Consider the following 25,325-nt stretch of genomic DNA (forward strand, 5'->3'; position numbering starts at 1 on the left):
ATTTCTCTTTAATTCTGTAGGGGTTTGTTGGCTGCTTGGGTAGCAATGAGACAAAGAAGAATCTGGGGTTGCTGTTACAGGTGTCACTGTGGGACTAATAAACATCTAGGCTTTTCCTAGCATACAATGGACTGAACAGCAGGATACTTTGCTTATTTTGTAGCTGTATTTCCTAATATATTTAACTCTTGGCTAAAGGAAGCAAAAAAAGAAGAAGCAAATTGGACTGAGAATAAAGTAGGTGGAAAGAAGAGCTTGTTGCTGAGATTCTGTTGGGAGAGTGGAATTTGTTTTCAGGAATTTCAGTCTTTCAACCAGAATATGCCAGCAGGCATAGCTAAACTTTACTTCTTGCTTAATCAATAGCACATCAGTCTGTCTTGGGTCATCCTGGGTAGCAAAATCATGTGAGTCCTGATCCTTTCCCTACTCATTACTTCCCCGTTGGTGTACAGTCCTCCTGTGGAATTGAGTGCTTCATCACTGCCAGGTCCTGAAAATGTGTCTTTCCAAGTGAACAATTGTGTCCCAGAGTCAGCCGGGTTCATACCTGAGAACAGGACTGTAATGCAGAAGAGTGAGAATAACAACAAGACACCAGAGCAAGGCAAGACAACAGCTCAGGTGAGTAAAACGTGAAGACATAATAGTACTAAAGCTGGGAAGAAGACCTAGCAAGTTAATTATCTTATTGCCTTCTAATTCCAGTGAAAATTTAATGGACAGCTTCACCTTTCTGTTAATTCTTTGCTTATGGTGAAAAATGTGGCATCTGTAAACTTAGTGAGGTTTGAATTTGTTTTCTTCCCAAGATTTCCCAAGATTAGTCACTAGCTCCTCAACTTCCACAACCTTCAGAAGCACTTGTAGGAATATTTACTTCGGGGTTTTTTGAACTGTCATAGAGTAGCACACTAAAGTCTAGATGAGTCTGGAGTCCTCTTGCTATTCTGACAGTAAAAAAGGCCATCATGTCTTCCTACTTCAAGCAAATGTCAAAGAAGAATGCCTGAATTCCTATTAGACTCAGGCCACTTTTGTTACCATGGAAATAGCAAGAGGACAGAATGGGCCCTCTTAGGATAAACCCAGAGCAGTGTCCACTCCAACTAAAATAGCTGATGCACAAAAGGTCTCCATTAAACCATTCCCAGCTTCCCTCCAAAGAAACAATGCTGAAAGAATGGGTAGGACAGAATAGCTAAAAATAAGTACATAACAATTTTTTGTTTCTATGTTTTCTGAGATGTTGGTTCAGAATACAGGGAACACTGAGTTGTGTTCTAACCAGATAGTGTCATCCACTCATCTCATTCTTCCCAGGAGCCAAGGCGTGCAGTAACACAGAGCTAGCCTCTGTGTGTCAGGTCATTCCTTTGGCTGCTACTCCTGTGCTGCCCTTTGGAAGACCTGTCTTTTAGAACTCTGCTTCCCAGATCAAGGTATTGTGCCAGCAGATATCTGCAGGAGAAGTTGTGGGCAGACATTGCTTAAACATAAAATTTTGATGGTTGGCATTTGTCATTTTATAAAGCAGCAGGATAGGACTTGCAGTCCTGTGCTGGGATTCTCTCAGGTGCATTGCTCTCTTGTTTATTTTCTCTCTGAGCTGAGAATTCCTTTTGAGCAGTTTTGTACTGATTTCTAAGATCTTATAGTGCAGATTATTTCCACTTTGAAAAGATGTAGACAGTAAGTCCAATGATTGCTTTTAATAGAATCGATGAATATGGAGGTCCTGGAAGATCCAGCTCTTAGTCTCATAGTTTCCTGGCAGCCCTGATTCCTACACAACTTACATAATACCTCAAAGGTAGCTTAGCTGGAAAGTCTTTGTCTCCCTGACTTCTGGGCTTCTGTTCTCTGTATGGTCCAGAGAATGCTACTTCCATCTAGAGAGCAGGTGTTTCTATTTTCTCTTCTACATACAGTTTTTTTCTCCATCTCCTTGTCTCAAAGCAGTTGTGGGACTTGGGAGAGATTGTTTCCAAATCAGAATACTCCCATTTTGCAGAAATTCTTGGGAGTATGGATTTTGTTCTAATTTCAAACAAATTCTCATTCACTTAAATTTGTCATAGAACAAAGAACTTGTTCTATAGAATAATTTTCCCAGTCATTAGAAATACCTCAATGCATTAGTTGATTGTAATACACTAAATTAAAAAGGTTAACTAGTAAATCTGTTAAACAGACCAAATGCAAAATTTGCCATGCACTTCTAGAATAAAACTTGCATGAAAAAATGAAATGCTATTGCTGATAAAGTTATGAACAGATACTTCTTTTTTTTTTAGGCAGTAGCTTCTTTTGAAGCAGATGTGTTAAAAATGCGTGAGTCCATTAAAAGCATTCACAGTGACAGCAGGTAGGTAAATGCAGTTGTACACTGCCTGAAGATTGGTGGGCAGTGCTGCTCCAGCTGGAGGGCTAGAAGACAGATGATTTTTTTTCCATACTTTGGAGATTTTGAGATTAAAAAACTTATCAAATGAGTGTGAATAATGAAAACTCTGCAACAAAAATTTTAGATTAAGATCACTGGAAAAACAATGGCAAAGCAAAACATTTTGGTTTGCTTTCATCAGCATTTCTGCAATTGCTAATTTATTTTTCTAAAAGTAATTTTTAGGCAAAAAGATGCTCCTCCACATAAAAATGCCAGAATATCATACTTTTTCAAAATTTTCTCTGAATGAATCAAAACAGATTTCATAATTTGCATGAAGCTTTTAAATCAAAGTAGAATTTCTTTCTAAAAATTATGCTCTACATCAAATAGAGATTAATAGGATGAATACAATAACTATTGGTATATCACAGCTTATATAGCGTATAAGTTTATAGCTTATCACAGAAGTTCCTTCTAATAGTCAAATCTTTAACATTGTAAAATAATAATTCCTAAATTAAAAGTCTTGTTGGAGGCTTGTTTGCTTGGGTGACATGGCAGGGGGGAAGCTGGTGTGTGAGCAAGAATGCTTGCCTTTTACTTGCATTTTTGCCTTCCCCTCCTTCATTTTTGTAGTTGTATATAAATGTGCTCTCTGTAGAACCATGCCTATGACCACTGAAAGTGATGGAATTACAGTGAAGTGTAGAATTCGATCTTGAATCTTCTCTCTTTATTTTCTTCGGTATGTTCAGTCCCCTCTATTCCTGTTCCCTTTCATTCCAAGTACAATTGCTGTTCCAAGTTCACACAAGGGCACACCAAGATTAGAGTTAAACAATAGCAATTTCACTGTAAGTCTGTTCTCACTTGGGAAAATAAAGAGATATGGCAAAGATCTTCAGCTTTCTTTTAGATTAGCAATTGTTGAGAGGATATTTGGGACACCTGCTCCTGTAATGCTGCTTTGACCCAGAGCTTATCACAGAACTGGGTGAATGAATCATATGACTCATGGGAAGCTCTTTATTCTTGTTTGTGGACCAACTTCCAGCATTCACCTGTTCACAGAACTGGGCTCTGAGTTAGTTTTAGAAGGACAGCATTTTATAGTGAAGAACCCTCAAATTTTGTTATAAGGGACCACTGTAATATTAATTATAATTTTAAATGGTCTGACTTGCTGCCCCATTTAGACAGATCTTGTGTAATTCAAGTGAAACTGATGAAGCTGTTGTCTCTAAGCTAAAGCATAACCAAAAGGAAGTGAATCAGGTGAACTTCTGAATATAACTAAGCAAGGCAGATAACTATTTCAGATCTGTGATATGAATCAATTGTTTATTAATGTAGTGTCCAAAAACATTACTGTCTGCATCTCAGCTGTGAGGAAAGCAAAACTATTTCTACCCTGACTTCTTAGAGAAATCACAACTAGAACAGAATTATGAGTAGTGTTTCTGCCATACTGTGCTCTGAGTAGGTAATTTCTAAATCTCTGATGTGCGTGGGACGGTGGCACTTCTAATCCTTTTTCAGTGGCCTGTGCAGAAGCTATTGGCTTCATTAAAGAAACTGCAGAGAATACCACAAGCAAGACAAAACTCTCTCAAAGGGGTAGAAGCTGCTTTTACTTTATTGTTGCCCAGGCAAGTAATGGGAATCTTTTGCAGGTCAGGAAGGTGCTATAAGTAGTTTGCTTCTATACAGAGGGATTGCTATTGTCTCTCCTGTTGCAGCCACCTTTGTGGGAAAGGTAAAACCCCAAGATGCAAGGTTTAATCCTGGCCACAGTTCTACTCAGCTCTCATATTTCCTCATCTGGAATATTAATGCTCTTGCTAATTCCATGGATACAGTCCGGCTCCTGAAATATTGGCCTCTAATCCCAAAGCTGACAAAAATTTCCTGAACAAGTAAAGGGGATAAAGTTTGTGCTGAAGTGTTTGCTCATTTCTGTGACTGCATATATTTGTGTATGTCTGGTCTAGCAAAAATCCCACCCTCCTGTATCTCTGGTAGGTACATGAAGAAGCAGTTCAACAAATGGAAGGACAAAATGCAATTTCTTCATAACTGCCAGGAAGAAAAAACCTACAAAATAGAGGCAAAACTCCAAAGACTGAGAGTAAGCCATGAAAACCTGCAAATGACAATGCAGCTCATGAAAGAAGAAGTAAAGGTATAGTGATAAATATATCAGGAATTGTCACAGTTATGAGCCATTACGGAACACTAACAACTGCTTTTCCTGTAGGCCAGCACTCTTAATACCATTTTGTGTACCTTCTACTTCTATTTTCATTCATCTTAGGTTCTTCTCTTCAGGGAAAGCAGATAAGGTCTTTGCAGTAAGGATTTTCTTGTCATTCTGTGTACATCTGGCATCTAGCACAGATATCCACATTAGCACATTTAAATACTACTGCAATGAAAGTAATGAATATTCCAATAAGTGTTTCCAACAGAAGTGTTAGATACTTCATTGCAGTCTGTTCTTCAGAGAAGAGTCAAAGTGCTGGTATTGAAGAAATAAAATGTTGTTCCTAGTTGCTGTCTTTTACTGGGATGTAATACAATCATCTTATAGAAAATATTTTGTTTTCAATTATATTGATTCTTATAATTGCAATTATTTCTGAGATTCTTAAAAGGCCTTTATTTCAAATAAAATGCTTACATATCTCCCCCCATAGCATTTTTGTAGCATTTTCTGCAATGCTGTTTTAGTACTACTGACAAACTGAAATATCAATTATTTTACCAACATATTTTCTGTGTTTTGTCTATTGTAGACCATGTTGCAGTCATCAGAGCATCCTTTTGCACAGTGTCATAATACAATGCCAAGAAATCCACATGTTCTGCTGGAAGGGAGAATGCAGGGTGAATTAAATCCTGCCCAAATAAGGCCTACTTCCAGAACATGTGCAGAATGGAAATGTTTGAATCCCCCAAACTCTGTAAATAGAATGCAACTTTTACAGACACCTGAGGTTCCCACTGCAGTGGAATTTATGTTCTCAGATGACCCACTGGAGTCAGTGTCCCTGCGGAGTGACAAACCCTTTATGGGACAGCGTAACAAAGCAAAAGAGAAACAAACATATCTGCCTAAACTGACAGAAAACTCTCTTGGTGGAATGGGGAGTGCAGTTCTTATTCCCACTGCAACGCAGATACCACCTGATGAGAGGGAAGTCAGAGAGGAATTGGAACTGCTAATGATCAAACTGAAGGATACATTGTCTCTCCAAATCCAACCAGGTATAAGTTCTCCAGTCATCTTGTCACTGTTTTCTTACCTTCATCCCATTTACTCCATAATATTGTTCATAATTATGTAACCCTCAGAGGAAACTCAGAATCTTGCTTTAGCTTTTGTAGTATTATTCTATATTGTAAGGTAAAGCATATTCCAAACATAGCCTCTAATGTTGGACTGATTTGGAACTTGATGAATCAGAACTCCTGAGACATAATCACCCTTGGCAGTCAATTAAGTCAATCACACCAAACTTAAACTGGTGAGGGCATGAGAGGTTTTTGCTCTTGCCACTTCTGTGACACTATAACTCTAGTCCTAGGAGACTTCCATCAGTACAAAACCCCTCTGTAAGCAATGGTCTTACACAGCAGAGCTTTGTTCAACACTCAGGATGCCTCACTTTTGATAATGAGTATGTAATAAGGAATATGACAGAAAAAGCTGGTCTTAGAGATTTATAAAGAGTTTTCTAGTGCTCTAACAGCATCCAAAAGCTTGGAAAGACTTAAAATCTGTTTTACTTTTCAGCCCAGCAAAGTGCTTTGCACCAGGAGTTCTTCTCTACAGCTGAGCATGTTTGCAGGTCCTTTTCTGACCTCATCAACCAAGTAATTTCACCAGCTTGTAAATGATGGAAACTACCATTCACCTTACAACTTCAGTGAACTACTTATGGTAATTGATGCCATGTCTCTAAAAGATACTGTTTAAAGTGTCTCAGATGTTGCCTGTAATAACACAGCATGACAGATTTCTGCATTTACTGGCTTTACCTGGAGCATTTTGGAGAGCTATGTTCCTTTTCTGTTGGTGATCTCCAGCTCCTGTGCTGTGACTTCCTCAGCAGTGCAAACAATTGCCCATTTCTCTCTCTCTTTAGCTGTTGATATCCCATGGTCAAGTTACTTCCTTGGAATGATGCTGTATTCATTGATGCCAGCAACAACGAGAACTTTTTTTTCCTTAAAGAATGACTTTAAAGACCTGAGAAATTGAAATTATTCAGTACCACTTCAGAGAGAAAAAAATATACAGTGAGTTATTTACTATCACTTTTTGGTGGGAGGTGTATAAAAATAGTAAAAAAGTAAGTTATTATGCTCAAGACCACTTATGGTTTGAGAAAATTTTCATATTTTTAAGGATTTTAGTTATGTCACTGAAATGATACCAGCTTTCCAAGAAAGAAGACAGTCCGAGTTTCTACAGAATTTTTTCTGTGATTACAAAGAAAATCAATTTCATTCAGGTGAGAACAAAATATTTTTGGAAGATCTTGGAGAAAAGTTAGGTAAATTTTATATTCTGAAGCTTTGTTTCATATATAATCAAACAGTGTTTAGGTTGATGTGATTTGAAAAGGCTAATGAAAAGCATAGGGCTTAAGAAAAGCTGCTTAGCAAAGAACTCCACATTGATTTTCCATATAGATTTTCCTTGTGTTGTATTTTTCAGAATGAGTTATAATCATCAAGATAAAGGGACTGCCTGATTCATTAAAGAGGCTAGAAATCTTATTTTCTGTTGCTAGTACCTCAGCTATCTTCTTGAAAGACCTTACACTGTGGTAGTAAGATTAATGAGCATTCCTCATTCTTTCTGCTAGTTTTGCTCAAAGGAGGCCTGAATGACACATCCTGCAAACACTCGAGAATTTTCCAGCAAGAAATAATCATATGCTACTGGAAGCTAATAAGTGATTTGTCTCTAGCAAACAAAGTGGTAAAGAGAGTGAAAATTAAAGAAAAGAAACTTATTGAGGGAGGAGGGAGGACCCCAGAGAACAAATAGTGATGAGGTAATTGGAGAGTGGATATACCCATATCATAACATAAACATACTGTGAGATAGAAGCTTAGTAGCTTTGGCAATACGCCAGTGCCAAGAGATGCACACAACAATCCAAGGAACCTAATTGTTGATCATCAGCTTCTGATGAGGCTTTAAATCTCCTTCTAGTGTGTTCCTCTGAATTAAACTGGGAAACTTTAAACTTCATCTGAATTAAACTTAATTGGAAACAGTAGCAACTGACAAATTTCTGAAGCAATGTTGAAGAGACCTGGAGCACAAATTCTTACAAAGAGATATTACTGGACTACCATGAATCCTTCTTTCATGTCAGTATGTAAATACTTAAAGAATTTTTTTCCATGCTAAGAAGCAGATGTTTAGCTCACAGATCCCTGTAAGATGAAAGGGACAAAATCACAAGGTCTTTATTTTGTTGTTATTCAGTTCAGCTGACAGTGAAGGAACTTCAGTCAGACATGTTTATGCCATCCTTCTTCTGACACACTGGCTGAGAAACAGTAAGCCAGGAACAGTATCTGCAAAAGCAATCCTAGCTCACTCAAAGATCTGCCATGAAGTTTATAAGGAGCAGTGGTAGAAGGCAATATCCTGTCTTTAAACACAATGACATTTTTAAATGTTCCTGTATAGCAGATCTACTTTCATCTCATACTGAGACCCCTTGCTTTTTTTTAATATAGACACTTTTATCACTTTCACTCTGTCACTTGTGGGTTTAAATGTAGTTAGTTGCATCCCCTTTTTTATTTCAGAACAATTAATAACACAGATTGTCTCTTTACATCAGCAGTTTCCAAATGTTCTCCATAGTGTGATCTGTCCTAGAGATTCGTCTGTTTTGTCAGTCTTGCCTCTATATCCTTTCCTGCCCTTTGCGTCAGAGGCTGAATTTTGCTACAGCCTATTAATTAAGAAGCTTATTGAAGCAGAGAAGTATTGCAAAATTCATTTTAATGTTAAAAATTATTCAATTAAATATCATCTTGGCCCATAGTGCTATTTCTGTCTGAAGGAAGAAAGTTGCCATGAGCCGTTTCCTGAGGGATCCTTTTGTTGCAGGTAGGACCTATATAAAGTGGAAGTACTGGTATCTGCCCAAAGAGCCCTGTGGAAAACATCTCAATAAACAGGACCTGTTCAGATAATATGTCTGATCTCACATTTTCTAGAGCTTGGGAGCATATGGGAACAGGTAACATCAGCTCTACTCCCGGGGCATCCAGCCCTTAACACTCTTTGTCAGGTGCTGGTTGTGGTAGCCTTAGGGACTGTGAGTGAAGATATATAATATCTAATATTGATACAAAGTTGCAAATAGGCTTTTAGATATATTGTAATCATGTAATTATTTAACAACATCAGTAGAGGAGAGAGCAGATCTGTTGTAACAATTTGCCTGCTACCCTCCCTCGTAGTAGTAAAGCATTCTCATACCCTGTGGCTGCAACTGGGGGTCTGTTGCTGACCAATAAACCGTGTGTTCCTGTGTTTATCCTACTTTAGTGTTCTCTTGTCTCTTGAACATTCAAATGGTTTGCTCTTAGAGTTTTTTGTTTGCTTCCTTAAGTCAGGATTTCCCTCTATGGGACTGTGATTAAGCCTTATTTTGTTCAGGCCTGTAACCATTTCAAGATTTCTTTACACATTTTGTTACTTGAACCTATTTCTGCAAGTTGATGAGCAACCCGGAAGCCAGTTTTTCTGTGGGCATTTGGAAAAATAAAGAAACCCCACCAAATATTGCTACATGCTCAAGGAAAGACACTTTCATTGAACAACTAAATGTATTAGTCTAGTAAAGATGAAATTCATAGTTTCATCCCGCCAGTCTGGCAATGGAAATAATTTCTATCATAAAAGCAATCATATGTTACCTGCCATAAGTTGTTTTGCATTAGTTTAATATCAAATTGCCTATTAGGGTTATCAATAAGAGTCAGAAGAGATTGATTTTTCTACAAAGAACTTGTGAACTAAAAAAAGAAGCAAATGCAAATTATGTATGAGAATTTTTGGGATTAAACATTTTAAGTGTGAAAGCAGAGGAGCTGGTAAAACCTGGTAACCCTTTTACTGGAAAACTGAAAACTTTCTTGGAAGGTATTTTTCATGTAGAAGTATACTATTTTTCTTTAGTAGGATGATGTTTCTGAGCAGGAGTTGCTCTGCACAAGTGTAGAACTCTGCATACAACCAAACATCACCATCTTTTCTGTAGTCCTGTCTTGGAGCCAGGGGAGATTTTTGACAACTTCCTTCTCTGCTTGTCTATATTTTATTGAAGGATCAGTTATTTCCTGTTTCAGCACCCAAAAGACAATAGTTTGAACAGATCACATGTATTGCAAAAAGCCTGATATACACACAGATTGAAGTAGGCAACTGCTTATAAATCATGCAGTTTAGTAAGGAGACTAAATTAATAGGTAATTAAGAAAACCCGTAAGTCCAAGTCAATCAGAGATGTAGTGCTTGAGGTTACATGCCTTCTTCCACCACATAAATTGACATCAATGGGGATTAAAATGCAAGACATAAAGAAAAATAGTTTAGAATTATCTGCAAATCAAAAGCTTAGACTAAATGTGTCATTTCCTCTTTTTTCCTAGCTCTCCAGTGGTTCTTCCAAGTAATATAGATCTACTCTTATGTATGTGGATACTTATTAAATCTTCAAATAAGTCTTTCTTCTTCAGAACTGGTGACCTCTGAATATGAGAAAATGTCCCTGAAAAGTGACATGAAAATGCATATAAGTAAATAGTTTCCAAACAGCAAAGAGCAGCTGAATACTCAGTTTCCCACATTAATGTTTCCTCTACCTTTAGCTACTGCTTATCAGCATTGCCCCCAAGCCTCTTTCTTTGGTAGCCATATCCCTCCATTTGCATGTCGCCTTTCAGTGTCAAGTCACTTTGATCTTTTCCCAGTATGGACCTTTTCTTTAAGTCTTCCAATAAAACTCTTCTGCTTGTAATTAGCAGAATCAAAGTGCTTAAGTCTGCTCAGAATCCTACTAACTCACTGGCATGTTATCAACCTCTCAGCGGGTGAGATCGCTCACACTGTCTAGAAGCACATTTATTATTTCCTTGAGGAACTATATGTCGTTTTCTTTGCAATAATCTCTAGAAGGCAGCAGGTTGATTTTCTTTCTTTTAAACATATTTGTCTTCTGAAAAAGTAACTGATTAACACAATACCTGCTTATTTACCAGACCTCAATTGTAGAATAACCTTTGGCCCACTACCCATCCTGGCATCCTGCAGAGCTGGGATAGCAAATTATATCTCTCCTGGGCCAGGTGCAAGGGCTGGTCTTGAGCCAAACCACCTGCAGCTGTGAGGGAGGTGTGCACAGCTGAGGCCACTGAGTGGTAGTGGGCAGTGGGACTTCTGGGCAAGGAAAAAAGAAGCAGAAGGTTCGTCTTTGTAATCTTCAGATGTTTCTAGGGAGGATGTGCTATGTGGCTTCTTGAGGAGAATCTTATATAGCTGCTCTTCTGAAAGATTGCTGTGAGTACAAAAGCTATATTTTCCTTGTGGTTCTAAACTCTTGTTTTGGTTAAGAGTTATTATAATGGTAATGTAACTACAGTGTTGTAATAGATTGGAAATACATTTATGAAACCTGCTTTTTCATACTGTTTTGATTTTGTTAGGGGAAAGGGATGAGTTACTAAAGATAGCTTGGCCAGGTAACTGAAAAACTCTCCATGCTTGTCTCTACTTAAAGCTGCTTAACGCTTCTCTGCAGAAGTTCTAGGGAAGTTGAATTGCTGCTGGGTTAAGCAGGGTTTTAGGTAGATTGAGACAGTTTGTCAGATTACTCATATTCAGCTGTTCTGATTTTGTAGTCTTTGTCATGGATTGTGTAGATTTTGAGTATCTTCAGAACGTGAATGCAGTCAAAAACCTGGAGGGGTTTGACTGGTCCAGAGAACAGTGTTTGAATCTGTAAGTCTAGAACTGGGCTACTTCCCCCACTTCTTGATGCACACTTGGGGAGAATTGTTTCCCAGGAGAACCAAGTATGGGTAACTGTGGAAGTGCCTCTAAGATGTGATAAAGTTGTTTTGTTTGGGGATTTTTTTTGCTTGGAGGATTTTTTTTCTCCTTAGAAAAGTTCATGATTCTCAGTCTTCACAAGTAGGAGTTATCTGTTAGTTCTGAAATTAAATTCTAATAATAACACCTTAATATCAGTATTTCTGTGCCAAATTCAGATTTCTGACTTGCTATTTCCAATTCAGTGATATGTTTAAAGAACTACAGTGAATGCAGGTTACAGATTACTCCTTATTCCTGCTTTATGATCCTGTTTGTAGTTAAAAAAACCAAAACAAACCTCAAACAGATTGAAATTTTAACAATTTAAGATGAATAAAATTAAAAATTTGAGTATGAAGCACAAACTTATCAACTGTTGCAAAAGTAACAGCATAAAGCAAAAAAATATTTGCTCTGTGTTTGGATTTCTGGAACAAGCATACTGAAAGCTGTTTACACCCACCCATGTAGATGTGAAGTGTGCAAGGTAATTTAAGTGCTGTTAGAGTGCTGCTTGTGGGGCTGAGAAAACATGCTTGTACCTCTCTTTATTCATAAGAAGTGGAAATTCTATTCCTCATCATTTGCTATATGATTACTATCTGCAACTGTTACTGATTGATTTCTGCTTTCACTGGTGAAATAAGGCAGTAGGATCACAGGTTACAAAGATTAAAATAACTGGCTTTGTTAAGAAACTGTGGGACTTGGATGAGAAGTTAGATAGTTCTTCCAAAAAAAAAATAAATGAATTAGGCTGTCACTGCTGTAAGGTGCCAGCTACAGACTGTTGCTTATCAGTTGTACAGAGAAACCAGATTAACTGATTACAAATCACAAAAACAAAGAGGTTGTGACTACTTGGTACTTAAAATCTCTTTGTATAAGAGTAAAGAGTAGTCAGAATTTATCATAAGACCCTTAATTTGATACTTCAGAATACATCAGACTCTTTAATCTTGACTGGAACAAAAGCTCTTTGTTTAGGAAAATCACAGTGTAATATAGATATGTAGAGCCAGGCATAAACAAAAGGCTAAGGGGGAGTTTAGACAGTGATATTCAAAGCTGAAATCCCAAACAAAAGTTAATCTGGTGCTTTAACCTGGTGGGTTATCTCAATTTTAGACAATAGTACTGTCTTGTGTGTTTAAAGCTGCATTCTGTTTGCACCCAGAAGTGTGTCAGTCTGGTAAGGATTGAGCAACTTGTTGTCTGTGTGATGCCTAAGACCACTTGGAAACTAGAAATGGTTCTGTGCTGCATGCCAACACAGTAAAGATCCCATTAATACTCAAGTTCTTTGCAGAGCAGGATAGGATCCTGTTCTTACTTTTAAAATGCAGGTAGTGGTTGTTTGACCATCATAGTTTAGAAATTTACCCTGTGTGTGTGAGAGTTTTTCAGTCTGAGGGGGTCGATTCAAACTCAACTCCTACCTCAAAGTTCAGGATATCGCCTGTAGGTAATAGGGTAAGGACCTCTCAGTCCTTCCTATCCTAGATTCTAGCTTTCAATACTCAAAAATGTTTTAGGTGGGCAAGAGCGGGATGGTCCAGTGATATATTGTCCTTGGGGTGTGAGAGTCCTGAGTTTTAGTCCATTTTTTAGACACACTCTAATGGGTACTTGCTCAGAGGGACTCTTTGCTATTCTGTGAACATTCCCCCAATCATCTTAAAAATAAGACACTGCTCAAGGAAGTGGAGATAAGAGTCTCAATCCATTGCAGTGTAAAGGCAGTTCCACCTTCTCACTGTGGGCCCATGCTCTACACTGCTGGTGATGGCAACAGCACTTCTACCTCTCCATCAAATTATAGCACCTGAAAGTGGATATTCTCCAGGCAAGGATATATCTGTTGGTAGCGAAATCAGAACTGAAGCCTTGGGAGTGAGATTTAGGAAAAGCTACACTGTTATCTTCCTTTTGAGAATGAGGATGGTAATTGACGTGTATATGGAGGGGTCTGGGAACCTGGAGACCAGGAATTGCAGCATTTAGTATCACAGGTAGTGGTGTTGTTCCTGGAGCTGTAGTTGTGTCTGAAAGCCTGCATGCATCTAAGTCCTAGATCTGTTTCCATAGTATGTTGGGTAAAGTTACCAGTATGGAAATGGAAGCTAGCTAGTGGCTGACTGCTAGATGGCAAGTAGACATACCCTTAGCCTTCTGCCAAAAGTCTGACACTCTCCCCAAGAGTACAGTGCATTGCATTCCTCTCAGAATGTGGAGTTCAGAACTAGCCTGTTCATAGCAAAACTGTGGTAAAAATGCTGGTGTGGAAGAATATATTGGTATATATTGTTGGATGTTAGGAAAAAGTTTTTTACAGAAAGGGTGATGAAGCATTGGAGTGGTTTGCCTGAGGAGATGGTGGAGTTATCATCTCTGGATGTGTCTAAGAAAAGACTGGAGGTGGCACTTGGTGCCATGGCCCAATTGAGGTGCTAGGGCTGGGTTGGACTTGGTCTTGAAGGTCTCTTTCAACATAGTGATTCTGTGATTCAGCTGCTGAGCTGCCTTCTTTTTTTTAACCCTCCTGTATTCCACTTTCTGCTGCTTTTCCTGCCCTATCAATAAGAAACTTAAAGGCTGCTGTTAGAGTTCAGGTTGTTTGGATGTCAAATTTTACTGAGATCACATTGAACATAAGCACAGCTCTGCACTTCACAGGGAAGAGTTAGGGTGTTTTTGCACAGCACTGTCCTCTGTTTCTGTATTATTACCACATAGAACAATAGGCCTCAATCTCTTTTCTTTCCCACTAGAGTCTAATTATTGCCAATTAGATGCATATTAAAGGAGTAGTGACCTTGGTTTTTCCCTGTGAACTGAGAATGTATTGTAGCTGTCTTCTGCTCAGCTTCTGCCAGCTGCCTTCTCCCCAGGCCATGGGTTCTGGAGAGCACACAGTCCACATAGATATCCCAGAAGAGCTGTGCTAGGTCCCAGAACAAAGCTCCATGTTTCAGGTTCTCTGAGGATTTCAGAAATATCATGAAGTCCCAAAAGCCACTGACAGAGTCAGAAATGCGAGGCTTCCTCATCTCTAGTAAAACAGCAGAGGAGGATTCCCAGCACTGGGGGTCTGCCCGCCCAAGAGCCAGTGGATCCATTTGACTGTGGCAGAGGAAAGGTGTCACACAGAACACTGCCATGAGCAGGAGAGAGCAGGTGAGTCTCATGGGGAAGTGGATTCTTCCTCTGCTTCCAAGATGCATTGTGTCACTGAAATATAAGAAAACCAAGAGAAGCTGGAAAAGTCTCACTCTTAGATGCAGGAATAACATCCTGTTACTTTGCATGATATACAAGGCACTCAGATATTGTTTCTCTGCTCCTTAAAGATTTGTGTATGCTTTTTGCATGTATATAAATACTAGAGGATTTGCAATGCTCTGTGCAGCAGAAACATGTAAAAATGTTTAATCATCCTCAGATCTGAATGATGAACTGTCTCATCTGGAAGTTCATAATATTGAAAGATTTTTTCCATTTTTGTTTTACAGATCCCTAATCTTTTTCAATAAAAATCCATTCATTTTTACATAATTTAAGCTTTTAGGTGTCTTGCTTTTCTCAAAGTTTTATGAGCCCTTTAAAATAGTCTTCAGAATCACAAGGATCAGTGGACAGCAGGTGGAAAAATTTTGTTGAAAATGTGTTTTAATGGTTCTAATTATTGCAGGTTTCAGTTTCATCCATTGACTAGGAGTGGTTTAGGTGCTAAAAGGCAGAAAAGATGGCTAAAAGCCATCACATAGCAGCTGCATTGTACAACATGTACCCATGCTTATAGAATGATAGAAAAGTTCAGGTTGCAAGGGACCTTTAAAGGTCTCTAGTCCAACCCTTCTGCCATTGGCAGGGACATCTTCAACCACATCAGGCTGCCCAAAGTCCTGCCCAACATGACCTTGACTGTTTTCAGGGATAGGACATCTTCTCCTATCTGAACAGCCTGTTCTAGTGTCTTACCACCCTCACTGTAAAAGATTTTTTTCTTTAATCTAAATTGATCCTTCTTCAGTTTGAAACCATCACCCTTCGTCCTCTTGCAACAGGCCCTGCAAAAAGCCTGTCCCCATCTTTCTTATAGGCCCTCTTTAACTACTGGAAGACTGCAACAAGGTCTCCCTGGAGCCTGTTCTCCTCCAGGTAGAACAGCCCCAACTTTCTCAGCCTGTCTTGTCAGGAGAGCTGCTTCACCTCCTCATCATTTTCTTGGCCCTTCTCTGGACTTATTCTAACAGGTCCATGTGTTTCCTGTGCTGAGATGTATTTATGTATATAAAAAAAGTGCAGATGTGTATTGCAGATCACTAAGAATCAACTGTTAAAACTGTAACATTTACTAAGTAGTATCTATAATGGATGGGTAGAATTTCTGAGAATGATAACCTTTTGTGGACAGAAAGGCCCAGTTGTCTCTATCAGATTTCATTTCTAGTATGTAATTCTGTTGCATTTTCTAACATGCTTCTAGCATTTTTGATACTGAATGAGTTTGGGGGTTGTTTTTAGTGTAGCTCATGACATATGGAAAACTTCCCATTTGTGGAGATCAGCATTCAGAACAAAATTCTGTTTAATGTATGTACTGATCTGTCGTGCTTCTACATTTTCAGTTTGGTTGATGGGGGTGGGGAAGCTACTTCTTAAGGAGCTAGATAAGCAACTGTTTTTTGTGCAGAAAGTCTCTTCCATGACTAATCCTGAAGAAGTCTTCCTTTGCTGTGTGAAGAAAAATGCCAAGAACCAGATATTGATGTGCAGAGGGACTGTACATGAAAAGTAGTCCAGCCACAGCCTGTGTGTGAGACTAGGGAAGAGCAGTCTGCTTTGTGGAATATATTTCATTGTAGAGCTAAAGGGATCTTCAGAGATTTCAGTCCTAGCAATGTTATTCTTACCTAGGCCACCCCGTCTGGCTACCTGGTCAGGTTCTGGGAACATTTTTGAGGTATTCAGACTTTAATCCCCAGCTGCTTACAGTCACTTTTTAATCTGAGTTTGGGTGTTGTGAGAAGGACTGGCTTGACAGCCCTGGACCTGAACATCGCATTTGAGGAACAAAAGAAGGACAGTTTGCTCTTCCCACACTGCTCTGCCTAGTGGATGTCACTTATGACAGTGGCAGTAGTAATATGTCCTCCTGCTGCTCCCAAGATTCCCAAGAAACCTCATTCTTCTGTACCCTACTCCACAAGGCAGGCTTTGATTTCTTTCTCAGAACCAAGCCAAAAACATCCTGTGAGTCACTACTTGATTCTTGTTTGTGCATCAGAGCCCTTCCACTGGGCACAGACACCTATGTATACATGCCATGCAGTATGCACATATATCTATTTACTGAGATGTTTTCAAGTTAACTTTATCAAGTTTCTGGTTTTCAAAGCAATTTAGCAGTCTCAGGTATGACCATGAGGGTGAGAAGACAGACTTAGGACAGTGGGTGGGGAGCCCCAACAGTAACAGTGTTCAAAAAAGGAATAATACTAAAAGAGGCTGATAATACTAAATAATACTAAAATCCTTCAAGTGATGGTTCTGTGACTGACAGAGCCCATCTAATTTGTACAGGTTAAAAACTGAACTGGTTGCTTTTCATTTTCTGCTTCCCAGCACCTATTCTAAACTTTATAAGTTTCAAAACTGGCTAAAGACAAGGGTTCTGGATTTGTCGAAACAAAGGCACAGCCCTGGGCAGGGAGTCGGTAGAGCATTTATATGAGAAATAGTTCCCTTGAAAGTATGATGTTCATGGCATTAGTAAGGGCCAGGAGCAAAGGCCACTAGTCCTTATGGTCTGGTCAAACTCAGGCAGCACTGTGATGTTAGTCTTCCACGAGGTTCAAGATTGTATGTTTAGTTAGTTGAGAGCTGGAGGACGTGCCCAGGAAATGACAGACTTCATTCTCCTCTTATCTGTGCATGTGGTGAATGCTTCCATGCAATTCCTCCCCTACACCCTCCAATCTTTAGGTATTTCTGTCCATACACTGAAGTTTGTGCATATGTGAGTGCTATTTATGTTTCCTTATTCTGACTTTTCCCACCCTCTCCCCATCCCTGCTTCTCCTCGCAGTTTAGTCTCCTGCTCCACTTCCCGTCACGGATAATGCCTTACAATAATTTAAAAGTTAATCAGGTAATTTGTTATTATCATGTAACTTGGAGCTCTCACGGATAGTCCGTCGGCCGTGCGGCTGGGGCAGCCGGTGCCGGCTCCGGAGCAGCATCCCCGGGCAGTCCCGCGCGGCTCCCGAGGCTCCGGCCAGCTCCCGGCTCCGCCGCCGCTCCCGCCCCCCGCTCCGCTCCCGTCCCGCTCCGCCCGCGGCTCTCGGCGCTTACCTCGGCGCTCCGGCCAGGGCAGGACTCTCCGAGCCCGCTGCCGCCGCCGCGCTCCTTAAGAAGCCGGAGCGGGCAGCCCCTCTTAGTTTTTACGTCAGGGCTCGGGAGCAGCCCCCACCCCCTTGGCCCGGCCGCTGCTCCCCGGCACCCGGAGCTCCCTCTTTCTCTGTGCGGAGCTGTCCTTGCTGCAAGTCTGCTCCGCTTCTCCACCCCGCCTGTCCTCTGCTTGAGGACCCCGGCTCTCCCGGGGCAGCCTGGTGGCCGTGCTGCCTCTCTCCGAGGGGAAGGGGCGCGCAGCGGAGTAGAAGAGTAACAGAGGTGGAAAAGCTGCGGCCCTCCCCCTGCCCCCTCTCTTATCAGCGCTGCACCGGCGATGGGGGCAGGAGGGGAAGAGTAGAAAGCAAGCCTACCCTTGGAACTCATGTTGTCCAGAGCTGGTTCAGACCTCAGGCATCTTGCTTTTTGTGCTTGGCTGTTGCAGATCCCTCCACGCCAGAGCAGGAGTCTGTGTGGCACGACTAGAGCTATTTGCTGGCTAGTGCTCAGCCCACATGCTGCAGGTCAGCCTCTCCTGGAAGTTGAAGCAGGGACCCAGAGAAGAGCCACAGATGGGCTCCACTTAAAGGCATTAGTTGAAGTAGTTAGGCTGAGCTGCTCACTGCAGCTCAATTTACATAACTTTACCTAAAGAGCTGTCTCAGAGGGCTGTACATTCTCCAAGGGAGAGTTTGGTCTGGTTATGTTTTTCCTCCCAAGAGCAATAAAGTGGTCTACTGTTGCTGCATTTCCTTTCTGTGAGGTTCTCAGCTGGATTGTGACTTCTGTGTAGCAGCTGACAAACCTCTATGTATTGGAGAAATGAGTTAAGCTAGTAGGAAAGTGAAAGGAAAGTATTGATGAAAAGGCTGTCTCGCAGCTCTGCCTGCGCTCACTGTGCCTGCTGTGATCCCCTTGTGTACAGAAAACATACTGCTTAAAGTGCTGGGGCTCTGTGACCATGCTGATAAGCACTGTTGGACAGAACTTGCTTAACACTGGCTATTTGAAGCAATAGTCAGGTGAGACCATTATTTTTTCCTCACTCTTGTAGTTTTTAGGCCAAATCATGTAGCACCGTGATGCCTGCCTGAAGCCAGTGCAGCTGTACAAGTCCATACCAGCTGGGCAGCAAACTACTTGTTTTTCCAAGGCTTTCACCGGCAGCTCCCTTTTATAACTTCAAGTGAAATCATAATCCCTTCCCCAATAAGCAACTGTGCTTCAGTAGCATAGGACTTAGCTTAGTTGAAGTCAGTGGGGCCACACTGGTTCTCTTCAGCTGGAAAGTTGGCTTGAGATACTGGTTTCTCTGATGTTCATCAATACCTTTATAGTTTTCATTCTTTCTGTGCATCCAGTCCATGTAAATGGAGAAGAAACTTCCTTTCCAAACCAAGAAGAAACTTGACTTGCAATGTGCTTATGACAATAAGCACTGCTTTTCTTCTGATGCTTTATCTCCTCAATAAGCATCCCTGTGAAAGTGTATTTTGTGTAGGCTACTGCTTAACAAAAGCACAAGGAACTTTCTGGGGATGAGAGAACACTGACAAGAACTCTTGCAAATAGCTATACTGTAGGAGTTTGGCCAACTTGTAAATCTTCCATTTATTTGGCTTGAAGTATGAGTTTAGGAATGGCAGGAATAGTGGTCACTAACTGCTGAAACGGACTTCAGGATGAACTAAAGAGTGTAATACCTTTCAAGGGGCCCTTGCAATGTGGTGGGGGTAACCTCTCATATGTAGGATCTCCAATATTTCTTCTCTGTTCTATTGAATACAGGCTATTCCAATAGACTTCCTTCTCCTGGGCTGAAATGATCCTGAAGGATCAGCTTTTGGTTTAATTTGTTTCTTTTTAAAGTCTGCTCTGTACCCCATTCTGGACCCATCTGCAATCTGCAGCCCCCTTGGCAAGTGAGTAGCCAGTGTGCTTCTCCTTGCCCTCTGCATTTGGGGGTTGAAGCAGGCAAAGGAGAGAAGGAAAGTGTGCAGGTAAAACTTGGGTGTTGTGATGGAACCTGGAGGCTCTGGGGCTGCTTGTGATTGTGGCTGGCCCAGCTGCAGGGGCCAGAGCAGAGCAAGATTAAAATGCCATAGAAGTGTTTTTTGCTGCTGGTTCTGTGTCTGTGGTGTGGAGCTCTAAGGACTGTGCCCCATGCTGTTAAAGGTAGAGCCAAATGGAGAGGAGATGATAACATGTTTCTTGTGAGTTGATAAATTTCTGTCAACCTGCAACCTTTGTGGATTCATTGTTAAGAAGTGAGTTTGAGTCTCTTCTGGGTTGCGCTTTATCTGGTTTCTAATCAAGAACAACATTGGTTTCATTCCACTCCGAATCCTGGCAGACCCAAGGGTATTGAACCTGGGGCTCTCACAGACATGAGAGTTGCTGCTCAAGGGAAATACTGCTACAGATAAAATAGGCTCCACAAATACTTCCTGAGCCTACTACACTCTGCTCCCTCTGAACCAGAGCACTTATATCCTATTTCTAGGAAAGAGGTTTTTGATAATTAGGTTGATCACCTCAGCCTCCTAGTGGAGAAGAAATGTACCAGGACTGGATTCAGTTCCACACACTCCTTCAGTAAAGCTTTCTGTGCCCTTCTTAAGCTATCAATAATCTTTCTTTGCAGCACATGATATATTCCCCTGGCAACCAGTGTTCATATCTTCTATGGGTCTCCATCTCTTATGAATTTAATACACATGAGCTGTAGGTCTTATCCAGAACCATTTGCAGAAGGATATTTTTATCAAGAAAAGTTGATTGTTTACTCATAGATGAGACAGAGGTTTCAGATCACGTAACACTACAGAAAGGATGCTATTTCTACCTGAAGAAAATATAAAAATAAAATAATAATAAAGGAATTCCAGAATAAAGGAATAAGGGATAAGTAAGAAAAGTAGGAAGTCATTTCACTGATATTTGCATTTTGAATAGAGCAAAGGTGTCAATAACTATACACACAGTTGCTTCCTTCCTGCATTTGCTCCCAGCAAACTTTCTGATGTGGTTTAAAATTAACATTTAAGTTAATAGGCAGTGGCTTATGGTTGCTTGAGCTAAGTAAGAATTTACACACACACAAAAAAAGAGGGATTCAGCACTGAGACTGAGAGACAGCAATGTGATGGGATGCACAGCTTGCCTGTTACTTCCATAAGCAGCCACACCTGAATGCAGTATTAAGCTTTTCAAAATGTCTCACATGATGAAAGACACCTGTTTTTAGGCTTACTGAAAAAAAATGCTTTACAGACATATTCTTAGCTGAAAGTTTGTGTTTTGCTGATTTGGGTTCCAAATTATTCCAGCCTTGTGTGAAATTTAGCTAAGTGACAGCAAAGGCAAAACTTGTGATTCTCAGAGTGGAGGAAACCCAGAGATCTGTTAGCTTTAAATTCATGGTACCTGGCAGAGGCATGATTTTTCTTCAAAATCCATAAAAACAGAGTGTGGAATCTTACTCCTATTTTTAACTTTTCCAATTCTCTTTTTAAGCAGAAGATTAAAGTGTCATTAAAATTGGCTCCCTGACAAACATACCTAAAAGCTTCTTGGAAATTAAATTAAATACTTGATCTAAAGTCTTCAGCTCTATACTCGTTTTTAAAATTATATGTAGAGAGCTTGGAGTATCTAAACATGTTCTTTTAAACTTTTGATGTGTTGTTTTGTTTTTTATTTGGTGGATTGAATCTCTACTCCTGAAATGTTTGATGACCCCACACAACCCTCTAGGTCTATTCTCTGTTGAAATGGCCAGCAAGGAAAGTCACTGGGTGTGATGCAACACTTAAGCAGTTCCAACCAGTGGAAAGATGTAGTTACTTAAACATACAATTCTTTGGTGCTGTACACTATTGCTGATGACCTGGAACATTTCCATGGAACTGGCAGACAAAACATGGGACAGGCAGGAGACCAGGGTATTTCTGTGCCAGAAGCTGGAGTCCTGTGGACACTGTGGCATGTCTCTGGCCCATGTTGAGAAGTGGCCTTCTGCTAGAAGCTTTGAGGAACTGCAGCTCCCCATTAGAATAGATTTGGTTTTCTTTAATAATGTGTGTCTCTCTCTCTATGCTTACCAGCTGTTGTATGTGAGCAGTTCTGTCTTCAGAGCCATATTTGGAGTATTTCCCCAAGAGCAAATTTAGGTGACATGTCAGAAGTGTGACTGGTTTCATTGTTGAAGCCACTTATTTAAATTAATTTGTGGAAGAGGTGACACTTCTCCTGGCAAATGTATTTAACACAGCCTTTGAAAAGATGTGTGGAGCAGCTATTTTTACAAGCTAAGCAATGTTGGTTAAAAAATTAACATATATTTTTGAAAACATAATCTGGTGATAGGTAACACTATAAATGCAAATGACCTCTGTAAAGGATGTCACCACATTTCTCTCTAGACTAAAACATTCCAAGAAAATAAGAAAAAACCCAAAACTGATAGTATAATACATTAAACGTTAATTGTTCGTATCTTTTGGGCAAGTTCTCTCACATTAGCCATTCAGTTAGAGAGCTTTTTTGGGTTCATTTTAATGGTATTCTGGATATTTATAGCCAGACAACTATTGGTTTTTGAATTAAGGAATTTGTTTCCATTTGGGTGCTGGACTGATATCAGCACGTTCCAGAATAGTCATTGGTTCTTCTTGACTCAGCCCTCCTGCTTCCTCACGTTCCCACAGACAATGGAGAAACCCTTCTCACCTTCAGCACTCCAGGCAAAAGGGAGTCACCCTGGGGATGTCCCAGTTAGATGAGCAGTTCAGTGACAAATGTTTTCATAAAACTGCCACTAAAGTCTAAGAAAGCAATGGGATCAGTTTCTCTCAGAGTTACAGCCAAATCTCTGACAGCACATTCTTTCCTGAAGCTGATCAGGATTGCAGTGTGGAGTCTCCTACCTTTTCTTACTCTGAGGCCGTTTCTTTCCTGCAGCTCTTGGGACAAAAAGGTGTTTGAGCACACTTCCCTCAGGGCAGTCAGTTGGCTGCCAAGGAGGGGTGGCAGCCCTACCACTGTCACACTCGCCCTACAGCACAGACACTCCTCTGGCAGCCATGCCCCCATGCTGGGAGCCTGCACATTCCCACTCAAAGCTGATTGGGAAAATAGTCTTCAAGAAGAAATTGGAGAGGGATAGCAAATTATTTGGGGCCAAGAAATAGGTAACAGGAGATTCTGTAATGAGGATATATACTCTGTTTTGTGTGAAAGGGAGTTGTGGGATCTTTGTCTCTCCTTGGTTGCCTGCTCATTCTCAGACTGTTTGCTGGACCATCTGCTTTGCTCTGTGTTCTGCTACTAGTTCCTGCTGGGTTCTTTGGCACTTATAAAGTACTTGCAACTCTTCAAAAGACAGATGTGAAGCCTTATAAGTACACTACTGTTGTCAGAGGAGAAAGTTGGTTTTTTTTTAATATGCCAGATCTGTCATGAATAATTTATTGGCTGAGAAATCTACCTTCTTGAGTGATTTTTCTGAGTGACGTACAAGTTCTGTCATTTAGAATACTTAGATGAGACAAAACACATACATTATCAGTAAGGAACCATATGATAGAGGCAGATAGAACATTTAGGGGTATTCTTAAAAAGTTGAGTATATATTTTATTTATTTTTATCAGGTCAGACCACTCAGCCTTTGAAACTCCCATTTTTATTTCACAAAAGTACCCTTTGAAACCTATTCTCAAAGGGGATGTGACAAAGGTGATACTAGAGTGGATTTCTATGTAGTGAGTTTAATTTGGAATTTCTGAAAATACTATAGTTTGATTCAACAAGGTCCTTTATTTCCTGTCATTTTACTGATTAGGCACAGCTAAAAAAAAAAAAGCATATTTAATGAAGATTATAGTTCTTTTGAATACCTGGGGAGGGGGGTTGTCTCAAACTTATCAGCCAACCAGCTCTGCCTAAACCCAGGGATCCCTGGCCTAGGTGCTAAAGGTCACCTTTGAGGCCCTGTCCTAGAGATCTTGTGTTTGAAGTGAAAAATACCCAGCCAAATCAGAGGAAGGAAAACTGAAGCAAAAATGTAATGGACCTGAATCTTTTACCTACCTGCTTAGCCCTCTGATCCAACAGCACACAGGAGTCTCTAATGTAATGGAATTGTTTCTTTCTTTCTTTCTGCAAATGAGGCAATTTTCAGTCTTGTGTTCAAGATCTCCTTATTACACAAAGCAGAACTTAAAATCTTTAATTTCCTGAAGCTTTTCAGTGAATGTTGGAGGGCACTAAAATTGTTGCATTTCTTGGAACTGCTTTTTCATTGCACAGAAATCCTGGTCAAGCATTTATTGTCTGTAAACTATGTTATTGTTAACAATATCTGTAAAAGTAACTTCATAATGGAGCAAGTCTTGAAATAGCATTACAGAGTTCAGATGTGCCTGAAAGGAAATAGGGGAGAAGTGACTGACTGCAAAGGAAATAGGCTTGCTTGTGCACTTTGCCTCCATCTGATTTCATTGTTGTGCCACCCTCAGAACGAGGCATGTTGACAAGGGAAAAGGTCTGGGGAGGAAATGGTCAGAATATATCAAATCCCAACATAAATATATGAATGGAGTATAGACATTTAGACTGTGGTGCTTGTACTTAAAAGTAACTTGAGCCTTCTCTTTGAAAGAACAGATTGAGACTGTTTAACAAAACCATGAGCATTGCTACTGCAAATTCTGTATGTTTATTCTCTAATTACACAATTATTGGTGTGTTTTGGAGCAAACCAGACTGCTATAAATCATGTTTTGGGAAGAGGTCCTTGTTAGGGAGATAAACATCTCTGTTTACATAACTGATGAGAGGAGTAGAAGCATCTTAGTGCAGTCACACAAAGTCAAGCTTTGCTATAGACAGGTGGAGCTCTTGGTGTCCCCAACACTGTGGCCACGCAGCTCGGACCACTGACCAGTGGAAAATAGTGGTGTGTTGTGCCTGTAGGGTCTGGGCACTTCCTTCAGCTTGACAGCATAAGGTGCCATTCAGCACAACTCCCACCCAAAGGTCCTTAGGACCTTGTCAAACCTGCAGGCTCACAGGAATATCAGTTGGTGCTGGTGGTGCCACTTTCTTCTTTAACCCTCGGGTGTATAAACTTCTATCTTGGCTAGTCTGCAGGTCAGTAGCCAGCTGGGAGGGGAGAAGGAGGGGTTGTTTCTCTAAGCAAATAACTCTGCTGTTACAAGTACTGTGCTTTTTTTTGTTTGTTGTTGTGCTGAAGTTCCAAAAGGCACCCAGGTGCCCTATCACCTGGATTAGACGCTAGGGATAGATCCGTTCAGTTTTCTGCAATACTAAATTCTCCTTTCTTGGAACAGTAAAGCTTTTATGTACTGATTAGGAGTGTTCCACTGTGCTGTGAATTCACAGCA

General features: G+C 40.4%; 2 protein-coding genes across 2 annotated transcripts in view; one reads left to right on the plus strand and one right to left on the minus strand.

Annotated features, from left to right (window-relative positions):
* Positions 1-8,978, plus strand: part of DYTN (dystrotelin) — an 18,594-nt gene extending 9,616 nt beyond the window's left edge. Inside the window, exons 8-13 of the mRNA XM_019007415.2 lie at positions 456-624; positions 2,298-2,368; positions 4,415-4,574; positions 5,188-5,659; positions 6,189-6,335; positions 6,541-8,978. Of these exons, the coding sequence (XP_018862960.2) occupies positions 456-624; positions 2,298-2,368; positions 4,415-4,574; positions 5,188-5,659; positions 6,189-6,292 (976 nt within the window). The 3' untranslated portion in view covers positions 6,293-6,335; positions 6,541-8,978. The remainder of the gene's footprint in view (positions 1-455; positions 625-2,297; positions 2,369-4,414; positions 4,575-5,187; positions 5,660-6,188; positions 6,336-6,540) is intronic.
* Positions 8,979-9,343: 365 nt separating this feature from the next.
* FAM237A (family with sequence similarity 237 member A) lies at positions 9,344-15,760 on the minus strand. Its single transcript, XM_015634964.2, has 2 exons — positions 14,341-15,760; positions 9,344-10,203 (listed from the first exon to the last, which is right to left on the minus strand). Exons 1-2 carry the CDS (start codon positions 14,831-14,833, stop codon positions 10,064-10,066), a joined length of 633 nt encoding a protein of 210 aa, XP_015490450.1. The 5' UTR covers positions 14,834-15,760; the 3' UTR covers positions 9,344-10,063.
* Positions 15,761-25,325: the final 9,565 nt, after the last annotated feature.

The sequence above is a fragment of the Parus major genome, chromosome 7 (genome assembly GCF_001522545.3).
Source record: "Parus major isolate Abel chromosome 7, Parus_major1.1, whole genome shotgun sequence".
In the NCBI taxonomy this organism is placed as follows: domain Eukaryota; kingdom Metazoa; phylum Chordata; class Aves; order Passeriformes; family Paridae; genus Parus; species Parus major.

What these genes read in the sequence shown, in the direction of transcription:
- FAM237A (XM_015634964.2), bottom strand. Translation starts at nt 14,833, where the DNA reads ATGCAAAGTAACAGGATGTTATTCCTGCATCTAAGAGTGAGACTTTTC. An exon ending in GTTCACAGGGAAAAACCAAG is followed by an intron (nt 10,204 to 14,340) that starts GTCACTACTCCT and finishes GTCACTTTTCAG; the next exon opens with GGACATTTTCTCATATTCAG.